Here is a 21,170-nt window from a genome sequence, read left to right on the forward strand (position 1 = left end):
TGATACCAAACCCAAAATAGACAACTGGACATTGGACTGAGTGAGGAGATATGGGTAAAAAAAAAAAAAAAGTTTTACTCTAAAGTGCTGTTTAACTGTTGCTGCATTCCTGTATTTGAGCCTCTCTAATTATGCCTATTATTTTGCTACCCAATAATTATTATTGATGCAGGTCCATATTTATTGGTATGAAAAGATCTTTGTGAGATATATACACAATAAAATATATACATATATTTTGTAAAAATCCAAGTTTTAAAATAAGATGTATGCTAAGCCTAATTTAAAATATATGCATTCATGCCTAGATTGATTTAGAAGTCATATTTGTGCAAATAACACTGTGCATGGATATATCCCTGCCTGCCCCCCTAAAATAGGTATTGATTCTTTTAAAATCTTTTGAGGGATAATAAAAGAGACTATATTTTTCTTTTAATTTGTTAATAATCTTTGCTTATTTATGAGTTTCAAAGACAGACATTTCATCTATTGTATTTTTTTGTGGAAAGAAGAAACGTTTAGGACAGAAACTCTTTATGATTTCAAGGTCAAACATTTATTTCGTAATTGAGATTCAGTTTAAAGCTTTAATTCATAGAATAAAATAATTGATTATTAGAAAACTATGTCATCGTAAAACTTTATTTTTCAGTTTCTTTCTACCCAAGAATATGCATATTTCTCAATTATTAATTTCTGAAACCATTAGTAATATCAAAAGTTACAAAGAGAACTTTTAATATCATGTTCTTCCACTGGTGAGTGTTACCAGAGTCTCATTGTGTCTTCCTGGAAACCTCCCACAATCAACATTTTGAAAGGGGAGCTTCTGTCGTCTTCTTTGACAGATTCCATTCAGACAAAAGTCATTCTTTAGTTTGAATTTTATTTTTATTTTTTGAAAACTATTAGAACTGTTCTACTTAGAAGCTTCCAGAAGTATTAAATTCATTCTTATTGCAACAATCAATTGATCGTTGTATTTAAACTGAATCATTCTCTCTTTAATTTAATTCAATGCACTTAATTCATTTTAATGATAAAACTTAAAATCCATGTCTAGCCCCAGGTTACCTAAGTTCTTAAGTAGTCCAGCTAGGTCCTCCCTTAATCCTACAGGGACCCTGCATGGGCAGGTCTGTGACAGCCTACAGGTTTGTGCAGCAGGGTGGGTGGGGAGCCAAGATTTGTCCAAAGGTAGTGAGCACTCGAGATGCTGACTGGTGCTGCTTCCTAGTTACAGGGTGAACAAAGGGATATTGGGTATCTAAACATTTCTAAATCTACCCACTGTAGGAACTATTCATGATCAAACAACCGTTTTTCGAAAAACAAGAGCATGATAGGGTGAAAGAAATGCTGAGATTCTCTACACGTACATGTCCCAAATGATGTTTCTTTGTTCATTTATTTTTGTGTAAGATTCACACGCATCCCACTGCTCTCAGCTTTGGACTGTACTGCTCTGTATATATCCAATATGGACTGGGTCTGATCCAAACTATGTCTTTATTACTTTTAAATTCTAAAATAAAAGGTTCAGACAGCTCTAGGGAACTTAACCGAAAGTCATGATCATATTCAACTGGAATCGTTCCCTCCCGCGCAGTGAAGAATACGATCATATACATGCGTAGCATTGACTTTGAATACTGCACCTTTGCATCTTTCTTCAAGAAAATATGCTGCCCCATCATGTGATTTGTAAAATTTTTCAAATGCCTTATTTTAACCTCCCTTCTAGGTTCATTTTGTAATACACAGAGATTTTTTTGTTACCTGAATCTCCAAATGTGGCAAGTGAAATGGGTAACGAATAGAATAGCCTTTCTTCATTAATTTCTGATGACTCTAACAGTAATTGGTGACATTTTTAATGAACCTCTTTTGAAATTTCATGAAGTAGTCTCCCACAGGGAAAAATCATACAAAGATAAAAATTTTTTTCACACCATCTCAAGGATTTTATAGACCTCCTGAGTATCACACGTGAGCCTGGTTTGAAAACAGATGCTGTAGAACCAAACTCTGAATCAGTGGCCTCAGAGAATATTCAGAGGTGAATTGAAAATAAATTTTTCATAAAGTAAACATAGGTGAATCCCATCTTTATGACATTTAACTGCGTAACAATGGACAATATGTCCCATTAAGAAATTAAATATTATAAATCACAATTAAGCAGGAAAAACAACTGGTTAAAATAAAATCAAGTAACTGCCTTTAAATCTGACCTAAGGTTGCAAATAGGAAACCACACTCTTGATAAAAAATTGTGAGTTAGGCGATATTTAAATCCATCGATTGCTTTTTGACAAAGACTGTCAAAATATCCCCCCCCCCAATTTTAAAATGGTCAGTCAGTAAATACAATAACTAGTAGGAAACCAGCACCTTTAGAATTAGGTTTTAATGTATTTTTATTTTGTTTCTCAACCTAAAGAAAGGGGAGACAGAATAGGGCCGATCTTGTTGCCAGTAAAGGATTTACCACAGTTGTCCTTTTCTGCAGTGAGCCATATTTCTAGGCTTTAGAAACTTTCAAATTTCCAGATAATCATTTGTCTACACTGTAGTCTCCAGGAAGCCACGCTGATTGCTGGAAAGGTAGTAACCCTCCCTAGAAGATGTTCTGCGGGGGAAGTCACTGGGAAGGGTCTGGTGGCCAGGAGGCTGCCACTCCCAGTGAGGTTACGCTCACCCAGTGTGGCCAGCGCCCTTCGTGGCCCCTGCTCCGAGGCCAGTGGCATGAATTTTACCTTTAAGCAGACAGTAGACGGAGTCTGGGTGGGATCCTAACAGGTGGATTTGTAGTCCCTTTGACTTAGAGAAGAGTCATGGTTTCTTTCAAATCCAGATGTAAAATGGCAAACATTTTTTAATGGTTGCTTTATGTAATCAGATAACATCTACTTTCCTAGAAAATATATTAGCTTAAATTGCTACAGAAAACGTTAGTTAACGTTCTGAGGGGCATTCCTAGGTAGGAGGTGGTTAATATTTTAAATATGTCCTCTGAGGGGTTGCCATGTGTTCCTGGGGTGCTCGCAGCGGGGGGCCCATCAGGCAGGTGATGGCAGCCATCCCCTTGGGCCTGCTGTCTGGGCCTATTTTTATACATTTCCTCCCCTTCCTATTCACTTTTAAACTGTCCTGGATTGGGTTACGTATTAGTTGTCCTACAGGGAACCCAACTGTGTGGGATTTTGTAGGTTCTGAGAACTCCATCCAAGAGTTAACAAGATAAACAGGGCTTTTGAATTAGAACCATCAGTTCCCATGAAGAAAACCTGAGCAAAGCTGCAGGAGACTGCACAGGCTATGGGGTTACATCTCTGTAAATATTAAATGAAATACAGAAATGCAAAGTCCCCTCATCCAGAAACATAAAATTGGGGCCCCAGAAAGGGGCACTGATTCGTCTAAAACCCAACATCCAGTTAATGTCAGCATCCTAGTCCTCACTGTGTTCATCCAATGCTGTTCTATTTATCTTGTCATTGTCTCCTCATTTTATCCAGGACATGGTGACATGGTGACATCTAAAGGAGTTGGGGCAAAACAAAACAAAACAAAGCAAAACCAGCCTCCATGTCCTTATTAGAGAGTATTTTTGTTGCTCACAGGCTTATCGCCCTCACTGCCTGCCCCTGTCTTGGCCATGTAGCTGTGACATGCACAGCAGCATGGCCAGCCCCACTGAAGCAGTTATGGCTTGTGCTCCAGCACATGGGACCTGAAAAACTCTTTTAACAGGTTCCATGAGTGAGTAACTCAAATTCGCTCCTCCCAGGCCTGCAGTGGTCACTGCATCCTGAACATCTTCCATCCTGCCTCAGGATCCTTGACTGACAGTGTATGGCTGTGCAGGCCAGGCACCTAGTACTCTCCTAGTGAGTTCACTTGATGACAGTATTCAGCCTACCACATTCAGCCTGGAAATCAGGCATCCTGTATCTCTAAGGGTCTGTTTCTGTTCCCTGGGTCAGCCAGCCCATGAGCACTCAAGTTGGAAGATAAGTATTCTGGTTGCTTTCTCTAGAGGATCTTTGGGCTATCTGTCCCTCTTTGGGGTTGAACCATGTGTGGGAACTGAAAAGATGCCTGTGTCACACCTCTGTGTGCTTCCTCTCATGAGCATCCTCACCCAGCAGCATCCTAGGCCTGGATCTGCCATCCTCCTTCGCCAGTCACTGCTCCATTGGGTACCAGGAGATGAGGATTTTAGGCAGTGGGTTCTCTCCATCATGGCATCCACCAAGCCCTAAAACATGATCCAGAAGAAAAATTAGGCAAAATGAAAAGTTAACAGACAAAATGACCCTGCCATTGCTCAAGTTCCTTTGTTCTTTCCTTTACAGCCTTTTATTTTATTTCTGATGTTGGTTTATATCCACTGCATATTAAACCAGCATCCCAACTACACGCAGAGCATCTCATTTGGCTTAACTGAATATCACTCCAAAACGGGGGTGCAAAATTCAGTTTGTTGTCATTCCTGAGTTTCCCCTCTCTAATTCTGGAGACTGTGTTTTAGAAAGAAAAAAAAAGATTGAAATATTTTATGTAAATTCTACATGAGCAGTTATTTCTTTTTAAGCAAATTGGTTAATAAATGCTCTTAACTCAGGACTGCAAGCTCCAAATAAAGCGTATTTTCTTTCATTTAAAAAAACCCTCTGTTATGAAGTTATAATTACATACATTATACTTTGTGAGAAAAATATTGGGACTCCTCATTTCTTAGTCCCACCCAGAGATTCCGTTTTGTAACGTGTCACTAGCCAATATGTTTTTTAAAACCCAGTGCTCGTGTGTTTCAAGGTTGTGCACACAGGTCCTTCCCCGCGCCCGAGCCCCGCTGCGGCGGCCTTCCTTGTCGGTGGTGTTGGTGTCATGTGTGGTTCGCTGCATGGCAGTGTGTTGGTCAGTCGATCCGTGTATAACCTGATGTGTACAACTTGGTGTTTTAACACTGTGTTTCTGTAACTGTTTGCGCTGCTAGCTGCTACACTGAAGCAACCATGCTGTTCTCAAGGCAGTCCACCCTTGATGATTTAGATGGACAAGAAATTCCTAAAACAAGTGAGCGTGCTCGGCCTAGGCTCCGTAAAATGCTCAGCATGGATATGTCCTCCTCATCAGCTGACAGTGGCAGTTTAGCATCAAGGTGCTTAACTTGTGCATGCTTTGTTCTGTCATTTTAATCACCTCTTCCCCCCCTTTATGTCATTGCAAATACAAGTTCTTGTGACGTATGTTTTTATTTCATTTTTATTTTTAGAATCTGCATGACTGACAGAAGCATAACCACTGCCCTCTCTGAGATGTAATTGTTCTCAGGACAGCATTATATTAAACTAACCGCTCTTTAGTTTTTGTCTGTTAGGAGTTTCTTTAAAAATCCGTATCACAAACATTCTCCTCTGTGTTTTCAGTATTTCACACTTTCCATTTTCAGAGACATACGCATGTTTCCTCCATAACTTAGAGCTTCTGTGGGCACTGCTCAAAGGGGGAACTCTGTTTGCGAAGGTAGAAAACTTCTTCTCATCATTTAACCAAAAGATGCATGCAGTAGGAAGAAAACTAAAAATCTGTCGTAGGTAGTCATTTTCAGTGAATATTGAATAAGTCTGCATGTTATTTGCCTAATTGACATAAAAGTCAGAATATAGTTTACCGTTGGTTTTTAAAAAGAATATTATGCAGCAGAGTGCATCACCTTTGTAGCCTGTAACTTTTATTTTGGGGAAAAAAATTACTGTGGCTTAAGTTCTCTGAAATCCTACCCTAAAACAGTATTCATTTAGAAATAAAATTATTTGCATACAACCCGAAAACTCTTTTTGAATTGCCTTAGGATGGTCGGGGGAGACACTGAACTCAGCAGCTACACTGTGCTTCTCCTAACATGAAAACAGCCCAATCCAAAACAAGTTACATTTTGACTGCTCACGGTGGCAAGTCAGAGGGCATCTTCTTTTCTCTGGCAGCTGTATATCTCCGTGCAGCCCTGCAGTACGCTGGCACTGGCATTGATGGGAGTGCCTTGGCCATTTGACAAAGTCCTCTGGCAGGCATGTGCCTGCCATGCCAGTCCATTTTCTTGACCTCTGAAGGTACTTTCCGCCCCTTGGTGCCACAGGAGATCCAAACCAAAGCGAGCATGATTAGGATTGATGACGGTCTTAATAGCCGTGAGACCTGGTGTGGGGTTGGCTCCAGTAGTCTGGAAGTTGCCTGGGCAATGGGTCAATGGCATGGCCTTCCTAGGAGGTATATCTAATTGAGGTAAGTCTTAGCAGAAATCGGGTTTGGCCTGGCATTTCAGCAGCCCCTCCATGATGTGCGCACTCAAGGACACAGCCCTGGGGATTCTGAACACCTGAGCGGGCATCAAAAGCTCAGGCCCATCTGGTTCTTCAGTCACAGGATGCCGTGAACGGCTGTGCCAAGGTTCATCCATTCGTTCACTCATCCATATGTCCATACTGGTGTCTGTGACAAGAAACATGGGTGCAGTCTATGCATTTGAGAATCTCAGTGTTTATGGAACCCAGGTGGTCACACATGCCATCCAGATAAGAGTACATATTTCAGAGTCTAACACATCCTCCCACATCCAAGACAGATTCCCAGTCTCCAGGTGGATTTTGCCCCTCTCCCCTCCATGGCTGGATGTGTCTGAGGCAGAGCAAGCCATGAATGTCACTGGCTGCCCTCTTGTCATTGGCCAACCTTGTCTGCATGGATCTGACAGGGAAAGTTAAAAGAATATAGGAACAAGAGAAGGAGACAAAGGATACGAGAAAAAAGAACAGAACGCCAAAGGCAGGAAGTGAGGATGAGAGTAGAGAAGCTTCTGGAAAAGGAGCGCTCAAAGAGGAACTGGTAGGAGAAGATAAGTAAAGTAGTCGGGAGGAAAGAACAGAAGCGCACCCTGGGGTGGAGTGGGCAGCTGGAAGGGAGAAGGGCCAAGGAGAGCTCACGTGGGGGGAGAGTGGCTGGAGTCCCGTGTGGAAGGGTAGCCCTGGGCACAGTGCAGGGAGCTGGGACGAGGGTGGCGATTCCATAGACGGGATGCACAGAAATGCAAAAAAGGCAAAGGATGGAAAAGCAGGAAGAATAAACATGACAGAAGGCTGGCATGTTTTATCAAGCACACAGCTGTCCAGTGTAGCCAATGTTTAATCATTCCCATTCCCCCCTCATGGTCTAGGTGAGTCTGTTGTGCAGGATGCAGGGTAGAATAGCTATTTGCTAAGACTTAGCTCTTGGTCAAAACCTTCAGAGCTTCTCCCCTGCAGGGATGCCCCCGCCTTGAAGCAGACAGAGCAGTGGGTAAACTGTACTTTGCTGATACGGAAACAGACTCTGGAATCCGAGGCTGTGAATCTGGATACTCTACACTTGTTACGGGGGCGGGTTCTGCTCTTTGAGAGCCATGTGACTGGCTCTGGTTCTAAACTGTGTGTGTGCAATGTCAACATTTGCATTGGAGAGGCTGCTGTTTGCAGTGTCTGCGGAACAGGAGTGATTATACCGAAAGAACAAAGCAGATGGAATGCAGGGGGAAAAAATGGGGCATTTCCTTAGGAGTTCTGATGAGGTCTCTCAGGAATGGGAAAGAGCCCCAGGAGTGTGGATGCTAAGACAGGGGCTCTGTGCCCACCCTTTCTCCCAACAGCGAGCCCACGCAGTGCACCATGCTGTACTCACGCCAGGGGACCACTGAGACCATTGAGGAGGTGGAGGCTGAGCAGGAGGAGGAGGCAGGGAGCACGGTGCCTGAGCCCAGGGAGGCCAAGGAGTACGAGGCTGCCGGGTACGATGTGGGAGCCGTGGGTGCTGAGGAGGCCAGCCTCACCCCAGAGGAAGAGCTGACACAGTTCTCCACCTTGGACGGGGACGTGGAGGCCCCACCCTCCTACAGCAAGGCTGTGAGCTTCGAGCATCTGTCCTTCGGCTCGCAGGACGACTCTGCAGGCAAGAACCACATGGCCGTCAGCCCGGACGACAGCCGCACCGACAAGCTGGGGTCCAGCATCTTACCTCCCCTGACGCATGAGCTGACGGCCAGCGAGCTGCTCCTGAACAAGTAAGGGTCCAGCGAGCAGCTCAGACACGTATCGTGAGTCGCCACTTAAATATATGCCCTCATTCTGTATACAGAAAAATTCATATACAGAAAAAAGTTCACCTAGATACTGAGAGGAGACAGACAATTCCAAGACTCTTTGCATTGCAAGTACAAAGCAAACTCCATGACTGGTTCTAGAACCAGCAAAACCCAGAGCCTTGTGTTGACATTTCTTTCTATCATAAAGTCTGATATTAGGTTGTCTCTGAAGGAAAAACGGGGACATAGGAAGTGGGGGACACAGCAGGGAGGATAGTGCTAAATGAAAATCAGTGATTTGGAGAAATTAAAGACAGGCATGGCCGGGCATGGTGGCTCACGCCTGTAATCCCAGCACTTTGGGAGGCTGAGGCGGTTGGGAGTTAAAGGCCAGCCTGGCCTACATAGTGAAACCCCCTCCCTACTAAAAATACAAAAAAAAAAGAAAAAATTAGCTGTGCGTGGTGGTGGGCACCTGTAATCCCAGGTACTCAGGAGGCTGAAGCAGGAGAATTCCTTGAGCCTGGGAGGCGGAGGTTGTGGTGAGTCAAGATCGTGCCATTGCACTCCAGCCTGGGCAACAAGAGCAAAACTCCGTCTCAAAGAAAAAAGATAGACATATTATCATGTGGTTTACTTTAACAGGATGTTTCACGATGATGAGCTTGAAGAGTCCGAAAAATTCTACGTGGGGCAGCCCCGATTTCTGCTGCTCTTCTATGCCATGTACAATACCCTGGTGGCCCGCTCAGAAATGGTGTGCTACTTCGTGATCATCCTCAACCACATGGTCTCTGCCTCCATGATCACGCTCCTGCTTCCCATCCTCATCTTCCTCTGGGCCATGCTGTCCGTCCCCAGGCCCAGCCGCCGGTTCTGGATGATGGCCATTGTCTATACCGAGGTAGGCCTGGACGCAGACCCTTGTGGATAGCTTCAGGCGGCTATGCAAGGTCAAGCGTACCTTGTGTCCCTGTGCCCTCTCTCGAGGTGGGCCTGCCCTGATCCCAGTTTCACATGGAACATGCAGTTCCATAGACATTCTTAGATACACAAATCGTCAGCAGCAGCAGTTACCTAGCACTCACAATTCTAAAACTCTTTTCACACTTCACACCTCACATACGGTGGGTACTGGCTTAATCCCCTTTAACAGATAAGGACACAGTATCAATGAGATTAAATGGCCAAAGTTGCCCAACTGGTGAGGGGTGAGGACACTTTTGAAGCCTGGTTGCCTGACCTACAATATTAACCACTGAGATGCCTACAGGCTTCTGCAGAGTCAAGCGCAATGCCTGGCGTCACAGGGGGTTCAGTGAATGGACCCTGTGTTAAATGATATCTTCTGGCACTTTGGACGTAGTTTGAATATATCATACATACTTTTCATTTTTAAACGCAAAAGTAAATATCCATGTGTCGCAAAATCGTATAAGCACCCACTTAGCGTCTGAAGGGTGGATGCCAGCCTGTTTTCATCCCATGTGGGGTATGAGGAGCCTTCTGCTCACTCTTATGTTCCTGCTTTCTGTCCTGACCTGTTCAACATAGACAGGATCACGAATGCCCCTGAAAACCATACAGGGACTTAAACAACAAAAAAGCTCGATATTCTTGGTGCCTGGACAACCATGGTGCTTTGTGTTCTCAGGTTTGCGAAGAGACGGATTTTCTTCCCTGACTTGCAAGGAAAAGTTTTCACTTTCAGCAGTGCTGTAATTACTTCTTAAATGACAGTGCTCATGCTGGATGCACACCCAAGGCCTAGAAGTTTTGTAGGTTATAAGTAATTCAGTAGCAAAATTAAAACAAAGCTATACGGTAAAGCATCTCAAAAGTATTTGGTTTAAAGTATTGATAGCATGCATCTTACTTCCATAAGGAAAATAAAGAGTAACATCACTTCAGGATGTAAATGACTGCCCGCCCGTTTAGAGAATGGGTGCCAGTCTGTAACAATGTGGGTACATTTATCAGATTCCCTTTCTTACCTAGGGCTGAAGTAAGAGGAAGTACCAAGAATGTGGAAAAGTGAACAAGAGACTCTTGTATAGCTTTCACCTTAAAAATAAAATATTTCTGGCTATAGTCCCAGCACTTCAAGAGGCCAAGGCAGGAGGATAGTTGAGGCCAGGAGTTCAAGACAAGCCTGGGCAACATAGCAAGACCCCATTTCTACAAAAAAATAAAAAACATTAGGCAGGCATGGTGTACAAACACCTGTAGTCCAAGCTACTTGGGAGGCAGAGGTGGGAGGATTGCACCCAGGAGTTTGAGGTTGCAGTGAGCTATGATTGTGCCACTGCACTCCACCATGAGCAACAGATTGAGACCTCATCTCTAAAAAATATAAAATAAAATATTTCTATATAAGTTAGGTTGAGGCTCTCCCTTTTCTTGTCACATTGCACTGAGGACTGAAGTAAGCGGGAAATTCTTAATGTTGATTTGCTCCATAATACAAACCACATGTCAGAAACCAAGAACCCTGCTACACACCAGAATACAAAGATGAATAGAAAGCAAATATGCATTTCTGTTATTTGGTGGCTCCCAGACTAACGTGGCACACAGATATGATGAGGAAAGTGAAAACTACATACATCTAACCATGTGATAGATTGCAAATTAAAGAAGTACAGAAACTAGAAAGATACGAATATGTTCTGTTCAGGTTTCCCTAAATAACATATTTAATAGCTGTGTAATTACATCAATATCTAATTAAATCAGTATAAATGCCAACACCTCAAAAGAAGAGGAAATGACCAATCAAAGCAGTGGCCTGAGGCGTCCGACTGGCCTTGCTAGACCTACAGTGGAAGACACTGTGACAGCCAGGCACTGCTTCTGTTGTGAAGTCAAGAGTCTGCGAGAATGATACTTTACTATTCCACACAATTATGTGCTTTCCTACCATCAAAACTGTGAAATGCAGGTCTCTTTCTTAATTGTCGTATTGCTCTTTCCAATATACAGGTATATCTATTCCTAAAAGAAGGAGTAATTTTTTAAATTTCTGTCATCTGTGTGTAGGTGGCAATTGTAGTCAAGTATTTCTTCCAATTTGGGTTCTTTCCCTGGAATAAGAACGCGGAGGTGAACAAAGATAAACCGTACCACCCCCCAAACATCATAGGAGTGGAGAAGAAGGAAGGTTATGTCCTTTATGACCTCATCCAGCTCCTGGCTCTGTTCTTTCATCGATCAATTTTGAAGGTACTGCATGTTAACAGTTAATCAGTTCAAGTAGGCCATTGCAGTCCCCGTAATCGTCCTAGGTGTCCTGGACATCAGGATTGGTGATGGGGCTGAGGGGCTGGTGGTTGGCATCTACTCATATGTTTTTTTTGTTTGTTTGTTTGTTTTAAAAGAGAAAAGGAAAAAGTTACATTCATTTAGTGGACATTTTTTCCAACACTTGTGGTACTCAATAACGGAACTTACAATAAATCTGGGAGAATATTTCCCCATGTTTCCAACCTAGGTTAAATGCATAATCATGAATCCACTTTGTGGAACATTGCTTGAATGATGTGCAGTATTCTAAGGCCAGATACACTAAATTCTGCCTCCGGTTTAAGCCAGAGCATCGGAGAGCCACAATGTGCGTGGATCATATTGTCTCATCTCCATCCCAGCTTCAGCCTCCCTCCTTCTAGCAGAATTGCTTTCATTGGGTAGTTTCTTGTCATGAAACCATTAGCTGTTGGTGAGAGACCACATATTAACTTGCCCACTGAAACCCAGAGCTGTGCTTTCTCCTGCTTATTGTGGAGGAGGCCACTCATGATCCTGCTGGACAAGGACCTTTATACAGCATGGCCCTGCCTCAGCCTCAGGGACTCCTGTCCTTCTGAGCAACTTCGTGTGTTTTTCCTTCTCACATGCTGTGAACTATAAACTAAACCTGTAAATGTGCCACTTAATTCTAATAAACAGAAATTATTGCATAGCATACATTTTATGTATGAATGTACCTCTTGTTACAACCTTACTTTCCTTCTCTCACCTTAACCTTCTGTCTTATATAAAATATTGTAAATTCCTTTTATCCAGGAGTATCTTTCTTAGTCCCTAGAATCCTTTTTAGAACAAGGCTTGGCATAAGTTAATACATACACGTACATATACATACATGCACACATAGATATGTAACAGTGTGTTTAACTTCTTCTGCCCTAGCTCAGTGAGCTATTTCAAACTCGGTTTCATCTGAGTGTACTCTGGTCAACCTCCTCACTCTAGCTTCCATCACTTTGCAAAGTACCCAAGACCTCCGTTTGGAGGGAGCCTTAGCTGGGTCGTTGGGGTGTGGCAGGTTTTTTAAAGCTATGTATCTAAGGAAACCAGTTAGCCACCGTTCTTTTGATGGATATGTTAATTACTTGAATTTATTTAGTATACTGACTTTTATTATGAACATATGAATAAATGTATTAACCTTGTTTTTTCAGTCTTAGAAATTCATTTTTTAAATTTCGGTATTTAATACTTGATGGTGTAATTTTGATCACTTCAGAATTCTCTTGCAACCTTTGCATTCTTTTGTATCATTTAAAATTATTATAACTCTTTAGGCACTTTTACTATCTTTTCATCAATGTTCAAATGGCTTAACTGCTGCAATTTTATATTTAAAACATATAAAATCTTGGTGTTTCTTATTGATGTTCTTACTCTTTTTCTGAAAATTTCAAATATCTGAATGTATATGAGATTTGAGGTAATGGCATTATGTTAAAATTTTAATTAAAGATATAAAAATACTTTTTAGAATGATAAATCTTTTCTTAAGAAGACAAGGTACCCCACAGCTTTTGAAAAAATAAATCTTTCATATAATGTTGCCACGAAAACCAAACAATTAAAGCTGCAGAAATTTCAAAAGTGCTTGAAACCATCCTATTTAATACAAATTGCTGTATATTTGATAAATAATTAGAAGAATTGGCAAACAAGTAAATATACTATGAGAAAGTTGTGAAATAATCTAAATATATGAATGTTGGCCAAAGAGGAAACAACTCTTAAAATAATTGGGAAGAAATCGATATAAACTGAAAAATCCCATTATGAAAAGCTAAAATGTTAGGTTTATAAGAATATATTCATTGAATATGTTTAAGAATAACACATTTACAAATAAATATTTAAGAATCATCCGTCAGGCCGGGCGTGGTGGCTCACATCTGTAATCCCAGCACTTTGGGAGGCCAAGACTGGCAGATCACGAGGTCAGGAGATCGAGACCATCCTGGCTAACATGGTGAAACCCCGTCTCTACTAAAAAAATACAAAAAATTAGCTGGGTGAGATGGTGGGCGCCTGCAGTTCCAGCTACTTGGGAGGCTGAGGTGGGAGAATGGCGTGAACCCGGGAGGTGCAGCTTGCAGTGAGCCGAGAACGCGCCACTGCATTCTAGCCTGGGTGACAGAGCAAGACTCCGTCTTAAAAAAAAAAAAAAAGAATCATCTATCAATTGAGTGACTGGTGCATTGATCATTCTCGGAGTTGGTTTTGACCAACTGATTTCTGACAAATTGGCCTGGAGCTCTTGTCCTCCACGTATGAGTCAGAGAGAGGACTAGGCAATGTCTTGGGGAGCACATGCATGGCCAGACAAAAAGCTCAGGGGAGAGCTCCGTCCGACAGCAGCAAGGTCATCAGGGTGACTTTCCGTCCAATAAGTCAAGTCACTGTAATTTCATCCTTAGTCCATCTGCCAAAAGCTATCTGTCTCCACCTTAATTATCAGCTAAAATCTTATTGTCTACACTCACACATCTCTTCCCTACTGGGACCCTCATAAAGCTCTAGACAAGCTTTCTTTTCTTGTGTATTAGTCCATTTTCATGCTGCTGATAAAGACATACCTGAGACTGGGCAATTCACAAAAGAAAGAGGTTTAATGGACTTACAGTTCCACATGGCTGGGGAGGCCTCACAATCATGGCAGAAGGCAAGGAGGAGCAAGTCACATCTTACTTGGATTGTGGCAGGCGAAGAGAGGAGTGCTTGTTCAGGGAAACTCCCCTTTTTATAACCATCAGATCTCATGAGACTTATTCACTCCCATGAGAACAGCGTGTGAAAGACCTGCCCCCATGATTCAGTTACCTCCCACCGGGTCTCTCCCGCAACACGTGGGAATTCAAGGTGAGATCTGGGGACACAGCCAAACCCTGTCACCTGTTTTTCTAATCTTGAAGGACAGTTTGTTGGATGAGATTTTGTAAGACAGAATACCAAGGGTTCCACCTGAAATAGTAGCCTCATTTGTCCCTGTCCCTGCTTTCTCAGTGCCACGGCTTGTGGGATGAAGATGACATGACTGAAAGTGGCATGGACAAGGAGGAATCAGATGATGAGCTCTCCCTCGGTCATGGCAGGAGGGACTCCTCGGATTCTCTCAAGTCCATCAACCTGGCCGCATCCGTGGAGTCAGTGCATGTGACCTTCCCGGAGCAGCAGACAGCTGTCCGGAGGAAGCGCTCCAGCAGCAACTCCGAGCCATCCCAGAGATCCAGCTTTTCTTCAAACAGATCCCAAAGAGGTAGCTGTCAACACAATGTATCTAGGCTGCAGTTAGGCCCCAGGTGGCCTCGTTTTTCTCGTGCCTGTGGGTCTGGGGCAAGGGAGTGTACTGGGTGCTATGAAGAGACAGACGTTGTTATGTGAAAAGAAAAGGGCTTCGAAATCAGAGAAACTCGAGTTCAAATCCTGCCTCAGCTGTGTCACCCCTTTACCCAAAACACCTTATTGTATCTCAGGACAGAAGTTTCAGATAATTGTGAAAAATGGCCGGCACACTGCCTTGTACCTGATAAACGCCAGGCTCATGATAATTTTTGTTACATGCGAAAAATTTGCAGGGCATGTCCAGAGTGCTGTCAATCACACTGTATTTTTTAAACATATTTAGATGTAATTGATGAGAACTTTTAGCCAAACTACGGTTATTTCCTAGTCTAATAATTAATTTTTTCCTAAACAACAAGTATGATCAGAAAGTAGATACGCCTCACAGCTGCCCCTCTTGGAATCACTAAGCTTTTGTATCTATGGGGCTCCTGTCTGAAGCTTTCCATGCAGTGGTGTATAGTCATCTTCAGAACCTGATTTTGAGGCAGATACTGGCAGATTATGTCATGTTCATTTTATAATTAGAGAAACTAGGATAGGAAAACAGACATGGGGCATCCTGTCTGGAGCACATGCATCCTAGTACCCCCGTTAGCACAATAAAAACTATCCTTCCAGTTTATTTACTTCTGAAACAAAGATTGCGTAACAATCCAGGAAAGAGCCGCCACGGGGTGTTAAACCCCACAGGCCTACAATGGGAGCAGAGTTGAGAGGACAGATCCCAAAGGGCTCAGTAATCATTCATAAATGCATCCGTGCATACTCATCCTCCCAAACAGTGCCGAGCTGTCCCTCCACCGTGTGGGCTCTGAGGGCTGCTTCTGGGATATTTAGGAGAACAAACCCCGGGCTTCACCATCCATCTTTGATCTCTTTTTATTTCTAGGCAGCACAAGCACCCGAAACAGCAGTCAGAAAGGAAGCAGCGTTTTGAGTATTAAGCAAAAAAGCAAAAGGGAACTTTATATGGAAAAGCTTCAAGAACATTTAATCAAAGCAAAGGCCTTTACCATAAAGAAGTGAGTCCATGAGAACATTTGGCATGTGAGCTTTATTTTACGGTTTTGGGCTTTATTATTTCCTATAAACCAGGGGCAAAGAGCAGAGAAGTAACTTCTCGTGTCACAAATGTTACCTGTATAAGGCAGAATGAAATTACCCCTTTTTGTCTAGTTTTTAAAAATCATTTTTCCGTAAGCGTGATTCATTTTATATCCATTGCATTTATGCACATGCTTTTTCTATTCAAACAGAGAAAATGGGTCATTTCAAGGGCTCATGGATTGTACTCTTAGGCATGATCGTGGGGAAGTCCAGCCAGACTGAGAGGACTACAGTGTCAATGCTGGAAGGGCCTTAGAGCTGCACTCTTACCCTGAGAAGGGGACAGAAGTGCACGGTGGGGAAATGCTTTGTCCGTGGCCATACACCTGTTCCCCAGCAAACGACACAGGTCCCTCCCCCTGCTGGGGATGGAAGTGGTGCATGGGACTGGGACTGCCAGCTGGGAGTGGAGCCCTGAACAGAGACTCTGAGAGCAGGAGAGCCAGTGGCACCCGAACGTGGCATTGAACTGAAGGCAGGTCCCAGAGCAAAGATAGGGCAAAGGCTAGACAGAGGAGCAAGAGCCAGCAGGGCACCGCACTGAGGCACAGAACAAGGCACAGATAAAAGGCCAGGGCAGTATGTGGGAGCCATGATGGACAGAGGCCCTAAAACAGGAGGAGCAGGGACATCGCACATTCAGACACACATGGACCGAGCACTCCAAGTGTGAGCACCCTCATGCATTCCCTCCTTTACTTCCCACCTTGGCCCTAGGCATCAGGTCTTCTTATCACTCCAGTTTTACGGATGAGAAAACTAAACACAGGTTGCATGGCATGCTCATGGTTCTTGCAGGTAGTGAGCAATTGAATCAGGCTACAAACCCAACACCTCGTTCCCAGGGCATCATACCATTCTATTATCCTTCAAGCAAGAGGAGAGGGTTGTGGTGCCATCAGCAGAGAGGGCTGCAGTATCTATGTTGGCAGTAAACGTGTATACACTGTCCGTTAGAACAGGAGCCGTCCACAGCGGGACTGTCCTGAGGCAGAGAGAGGAAGGTGGGACCTGACTGGAAAGGAGAATGCGGAGGAATGGCACCATGGCAGTGTCTGGTCATTTCTGCCATCCTGCCCTTCCTGAAACAAGCGGGTTGGGGGTGGGGGTCTCCATCTTGCAGGACGCTGCAGATCTACGTGCCCATCAAACAGTTCTTTTACAACCTCATCCACCCGGACTATAGCGCCGTGACTGACGTGTATGTGCTCATGTTCCTGGCTGACACTGTGGACTTCATCATCATTGTCTTCGGCTTTTGGGCCTTTGGGGTAGGTTGGGGGAGAGGCCACAGCACCCGCCCTGACCCACAGCGATGGCGTTCCTTCCCATGAATTGCCTCTCTCGGGCATGAACTTGTTGTCTCTTCCCCAGAAACACTCAGCAGCTGCAGACATCACCTCTTCACTGTCGGAGGACCAGGTCCCAGGGCCGTTTTTGGTGATGGTCCTCATTCAGTTTGGAACCATGGTGGTGGACCGAGCCCTGTACCTCAGGAAGACGGTACTGGGAAAGGTCATCTTCCAGGTCATTCTTGTGTTCGGAATTCACTTCTGGATGTTCTTCATCTTACCCGGTGTGACTGAGAGGTAAGGTCTTCAGAAGCCGCAGGCACCAGCCCACCTCCGTGCAACTGTGTTTCCTGAGGTGATACTCACGTGCATTGCACAGCAGAACTGCCCGCCGCAGGCAGAGCCTTGGCACAGCAGCGCTACGGGTAGCAAAAGCCAAAGGTTTGGGTCAACAGTCAGTGCAAATCCAAAGTGTGAACTGATTCCTCAAAAATATTTTAATTAGACTTTATCCACATTTGTAGAAATAAGGTTTCTATAAATAAGAAAGGTGACAGCCTTTATGACCAGAGCAAACCTAGGGTCTTTGTGCTGTGTTTCTCTCTCCACCTTAGCAGAGGTGGAGGTAAAGTGGAGTGTGGTCTTGGGGGCATTTTTGAGAGGGAGAGAGGGCACGAGACTAAGTCATGCAAGAAATAGATGAACAAATGGAGGCTGCTTAATGGATAGAAGAAGAGATAGAGGGAGCGGGATGGGGAGCAGATGATAGAGTCTCCGCATAGGAGACTGGTGGGGGTTAACTGCAGCGGGGTTTGAAAGCACCTAGCAGTGTCTCAGCTCATGGTAAGAGAAGCAGGCGGACCCATCCTGCTGGACTCTGCTGCTGTTAATACAACTAGTGCTGCTGGTCAGGGCGGCCAGAAGCTGTCAGGAAAGGGCTGGTAAGATCCTTCAAAGTGGCCACTGTGCTTCCCTCTCCTAGAACCCTAAGGAAAGGGTGTTGACCTACAGTTCCCCGGTGTGCCTGGCATCTCCAAGCTCTGCTCCCTCTGAGCCTCCTTCTCCCCAGCCTCCAACCCAAAGTCTACTTCCTCCTTACGCTCCAGATCGCTGTTCAGATGACACTTCTCTATAGACCGTCTCCCACCCCACGCCTCCAGGCGAAACAGTGCTTATGACTGTTGGTGCTCATGCGTGAACAAACGATCCGCTCAGGTCGGCAAAGAAAAACACAGTGGAGTTTTGTAAATGGGAAGTGTCTGCTCTGTCAGGCTACGAAAGAAAAGGCTCCGCAGAAGGTGAATGTGGCCCTGTCCATATGATGTAGTAGGAATAGAAATTTTTAACAAGCATATCTGATTTTATGTACACAAGCAAACTACAACTCTTCGTCACTGGCCTGGGGACCCACGTACCTAATCCAGTGAAGCTGCTGTCATCTGCTGTGGCTCTGAAAGTCTCCTCTGGAACTGCGCTCCCAGATTACGACATGCTAGCTGTTTGTTTTTTGTTTTTTGTTTTATTGTTTTTAGGGACAAAATCTCACTCTGTGAGGCTAGAGGGCAGTGACATGATCATAGCTCATTGCAACCTTGAACTCCTGGGCTCAAGCAATCCTCCCGCCTCAGCCTCCAGACCAGCTGGGGATACAGGTGCACATCACCACTCCTGACTATTTTTTATTTTCATTTTTTGTAGAGATGAGGTCTCACTATGTTACCCAGGATGGTCTCAAAAGCCTGGCCTCAAGCAGTCCTCCTGTCTGGGCCTCCCAAAGTGCTAGGATTGCAGGCATGAGCCACTGTGCCCAGTCAATGATGTACTATTTTAAACATCCTCAAGTATCTCTGAAAAGTCTTCATGCTTAACAGTAAATTTGATCTTTTGATCACACCTCCGAGTCATTTGTAGCCAAGTCTTATGAATAACATTATCAAACAGGCAGCCTGATATCATTTGGGAAGTATGAATAGAAAGTAATGAAAAAAATGGATTTTACGTATGTGGCTTATAAATAAACCAGTTCAAGTGTAATTTCTATTAAGAAAATCCAAATTGTTTCTAACAGTAGCCAGAGCCTAATGGCTGCTTTTGTCTGAGTATATAGGTTCTGCCCTTTCGATTTCAGTATAAGAATTATTGCTTTATAATAATAAATGGTGACAATGCAGATACTTTTAAAGGAAAGTAGAATTGGGATACTTTTTCCTGAGTCTACAGTAGAAGTAAATAAATAAAGGATTGTTACCCAGAGGATACACAATAGCCCAATAAGTTCTCCATTCCACACCATATATTGGGAGATTAAATATAGCCCAGGCTGTAATAATAATTCAGATGAAGGCCACTGCTTGTACAAATATTATAATTTTTTTCGGGAGAGTTTTGTGAATATTATTTGTTGGTATTTAAAATAGAATACATAAAATATATTTTTCAGTACAAATATTTAATTATATCTGCCCCTCTTAAATCAGAGAAATAAACCAAATTCAACACCTGAAGTATCTGAATGATGAACTTAAATACTTTTTCTGATGTTTAACAACATCATGTCGGCTTTCTTCACCAACCCTCACAGAAACTGTTAATTTCAGAGAAGAAAGACATCTTAAAACGCCTTCCAAGCCTATTATCTAATTTTGCAGATTAAGATAGATACACCCCAGAAAGAAAAGTGATCTCCCCAAAGTCATTCAGCCAGTGAATGGTGATACTAGATCCTAATCCCAGGCCAGCAAAATAAGTAAAAATAAAAGACATCCAGATTGGGTTGGGCACGGTGACTCAAGCCTGTAATCCCAGCATTTGGGAGGCTGGGCCAGGAGTATCGCAAGGTCAGGAGTTAGAGACCAAACCAGCCTGGCCAATATGGTGAAACCCCATCTCTACAAAAAAAGAAAAAAAAAAGCCACATGTGGTGTTGCGCACCTATAGTCCCTGCTACCCAGCTACTCAGGAGGCTGAGGCAGGAGAATCGCTTGAACCCTGGAGGCAGAAGTTGCAGTGAGCTGAGATCGCACCGCTGCACTCCAGCCTGGGTGACAGAGTGAGACTCAGACACACACACACACACACACACAAAATCCAGATTGGAAAGTGAGAAGTAAAATCATGCAGCAGATATGACAGTCTATATAGAAAATCCGGTGGAATCTACAGTAAGGCTGTCAGAAGTTATAAATGAACTTTGGAAGGTTGCAGATACAAAACAAACGTACAAAACTCAATTGTATTTTTATATGCAAGCAATAAATGCTCAATAATTTGAATTTTTAAGAATATCATTTACAATACCACTGAAAATATGAAAAACTATCGTATTTAGCGATAAATATGATAAAACATGTACAAGATTTTTACAATGAAAATATAAAAGGCATGGCTGAGAGAAATTGAAGGCCTAAATAAATCAAGAAGACTTAAGTTCATGCATCAAAATACTTGTGAATTTCTCATGAATTTTGGGAGATGCAATTTCTCCCCAAATTGATCTATAGATTGACCGCAGTGCACATCAAAATTCCAGCGAGATTTTTTGGTAGAATTTGGTAAGCTGATAAAAATTCATATGGAATTGCAGAAGATCTCGAAGAACTGAAATAACTTTGAAAAAGAACAGTATTGGAGCACTTATTCTTCCTGACCTCAAGCATTATTATAAAGCTGTAATGATCAAGCAGTGAGATGTAGCCTTAAGATTCAGACGAACAGAACAGTGGAACAGAACAGAGTCCAGAAGTAGGAGACCCACAGTCCCAATTCAGCTGATGTAGGGAAGGTGCAGAGGCCATCCAGTGAAGATAGAACAGTCTTTTCAACAAATGCAAATGGTGCTGGAATCATTAGGTATCTCCATGGGGGTGTGGGCAAGAGAGAGAGAAAGAGAAGGAAAGAAGGAAGGAAGGGAGGGAGGGAGGGAGGAAGAGGAAGGAAGGAAGGAAAAAGAGAGAAAGAAAGAAGGAAGGGAGGGAGAGAGGGACGGAGGGAGAGAGAGA

At 43.4% G+C, this 21,170-nt stretch overlaps 1 protein-coding gene across 4 annotated transcripts in view; it reads left to right on the plus strand.

Moving 5' to 3' along the window:
- The window catches only part of PIEZO2 (piezo type mechanosensitive ion channel component 2), a 471,722-nt gene that overhangs the window by 433,391 nt on the left and 17,161 nt on the right, over positions 1–21,170 (plus strand). For 2 of the 4 annotated variants that reach the window (XM_028838161.2, XM_077975334.1), the window contains 8 exons: positions 5,009–5,173; positions 7,694–8,104; positions 8,771–9,029; positions 11,165–11,347; positions 14,432–14,684; positions 15,663–15,795; positions 17,004–17,151; positions 17,255–17,469. In XM_028838161.2, the coding sequence (XP_028693994.2) occupies positions 5,009–5,173; positions 7,694–8,104; positions 8,771–9,029; positions 11,165–11,347; positions 14,432–14,684; positions 15,663–15,795; positions 17,004–17,151; positions 17,255–17,469 (1,767 nt within the window). The remainder of the gene's footprint in view (positions 1–5,008; positions 5,174–7,693; positions 8,105–8,770; positions 9,030–11,164; positions 11,348–14,431; positions 14,685–15,662; positions 15,796–17,003; positions 17,152–17,254; positions 17,470–21,170) is intronic. The other 2 variants (XM_077975335.1, XM_028838162.2) reach the window with 1 other exon arrangement.

Source organism: Macaca mulatta, chromosome 18 (assembly GCF_049350105.2).
Source record: "Macaca mulatta isolate MMU2019108-1 chromosome 18, T2T-MMU8v2.0, whole genome shotgun sequence".
NCBI classification, from domain to species: Eukaryota; Metazoa; Chordata; class Mammalia; order Primates; family Cercopithecidae; genus Macaca; species Macaca mulatta.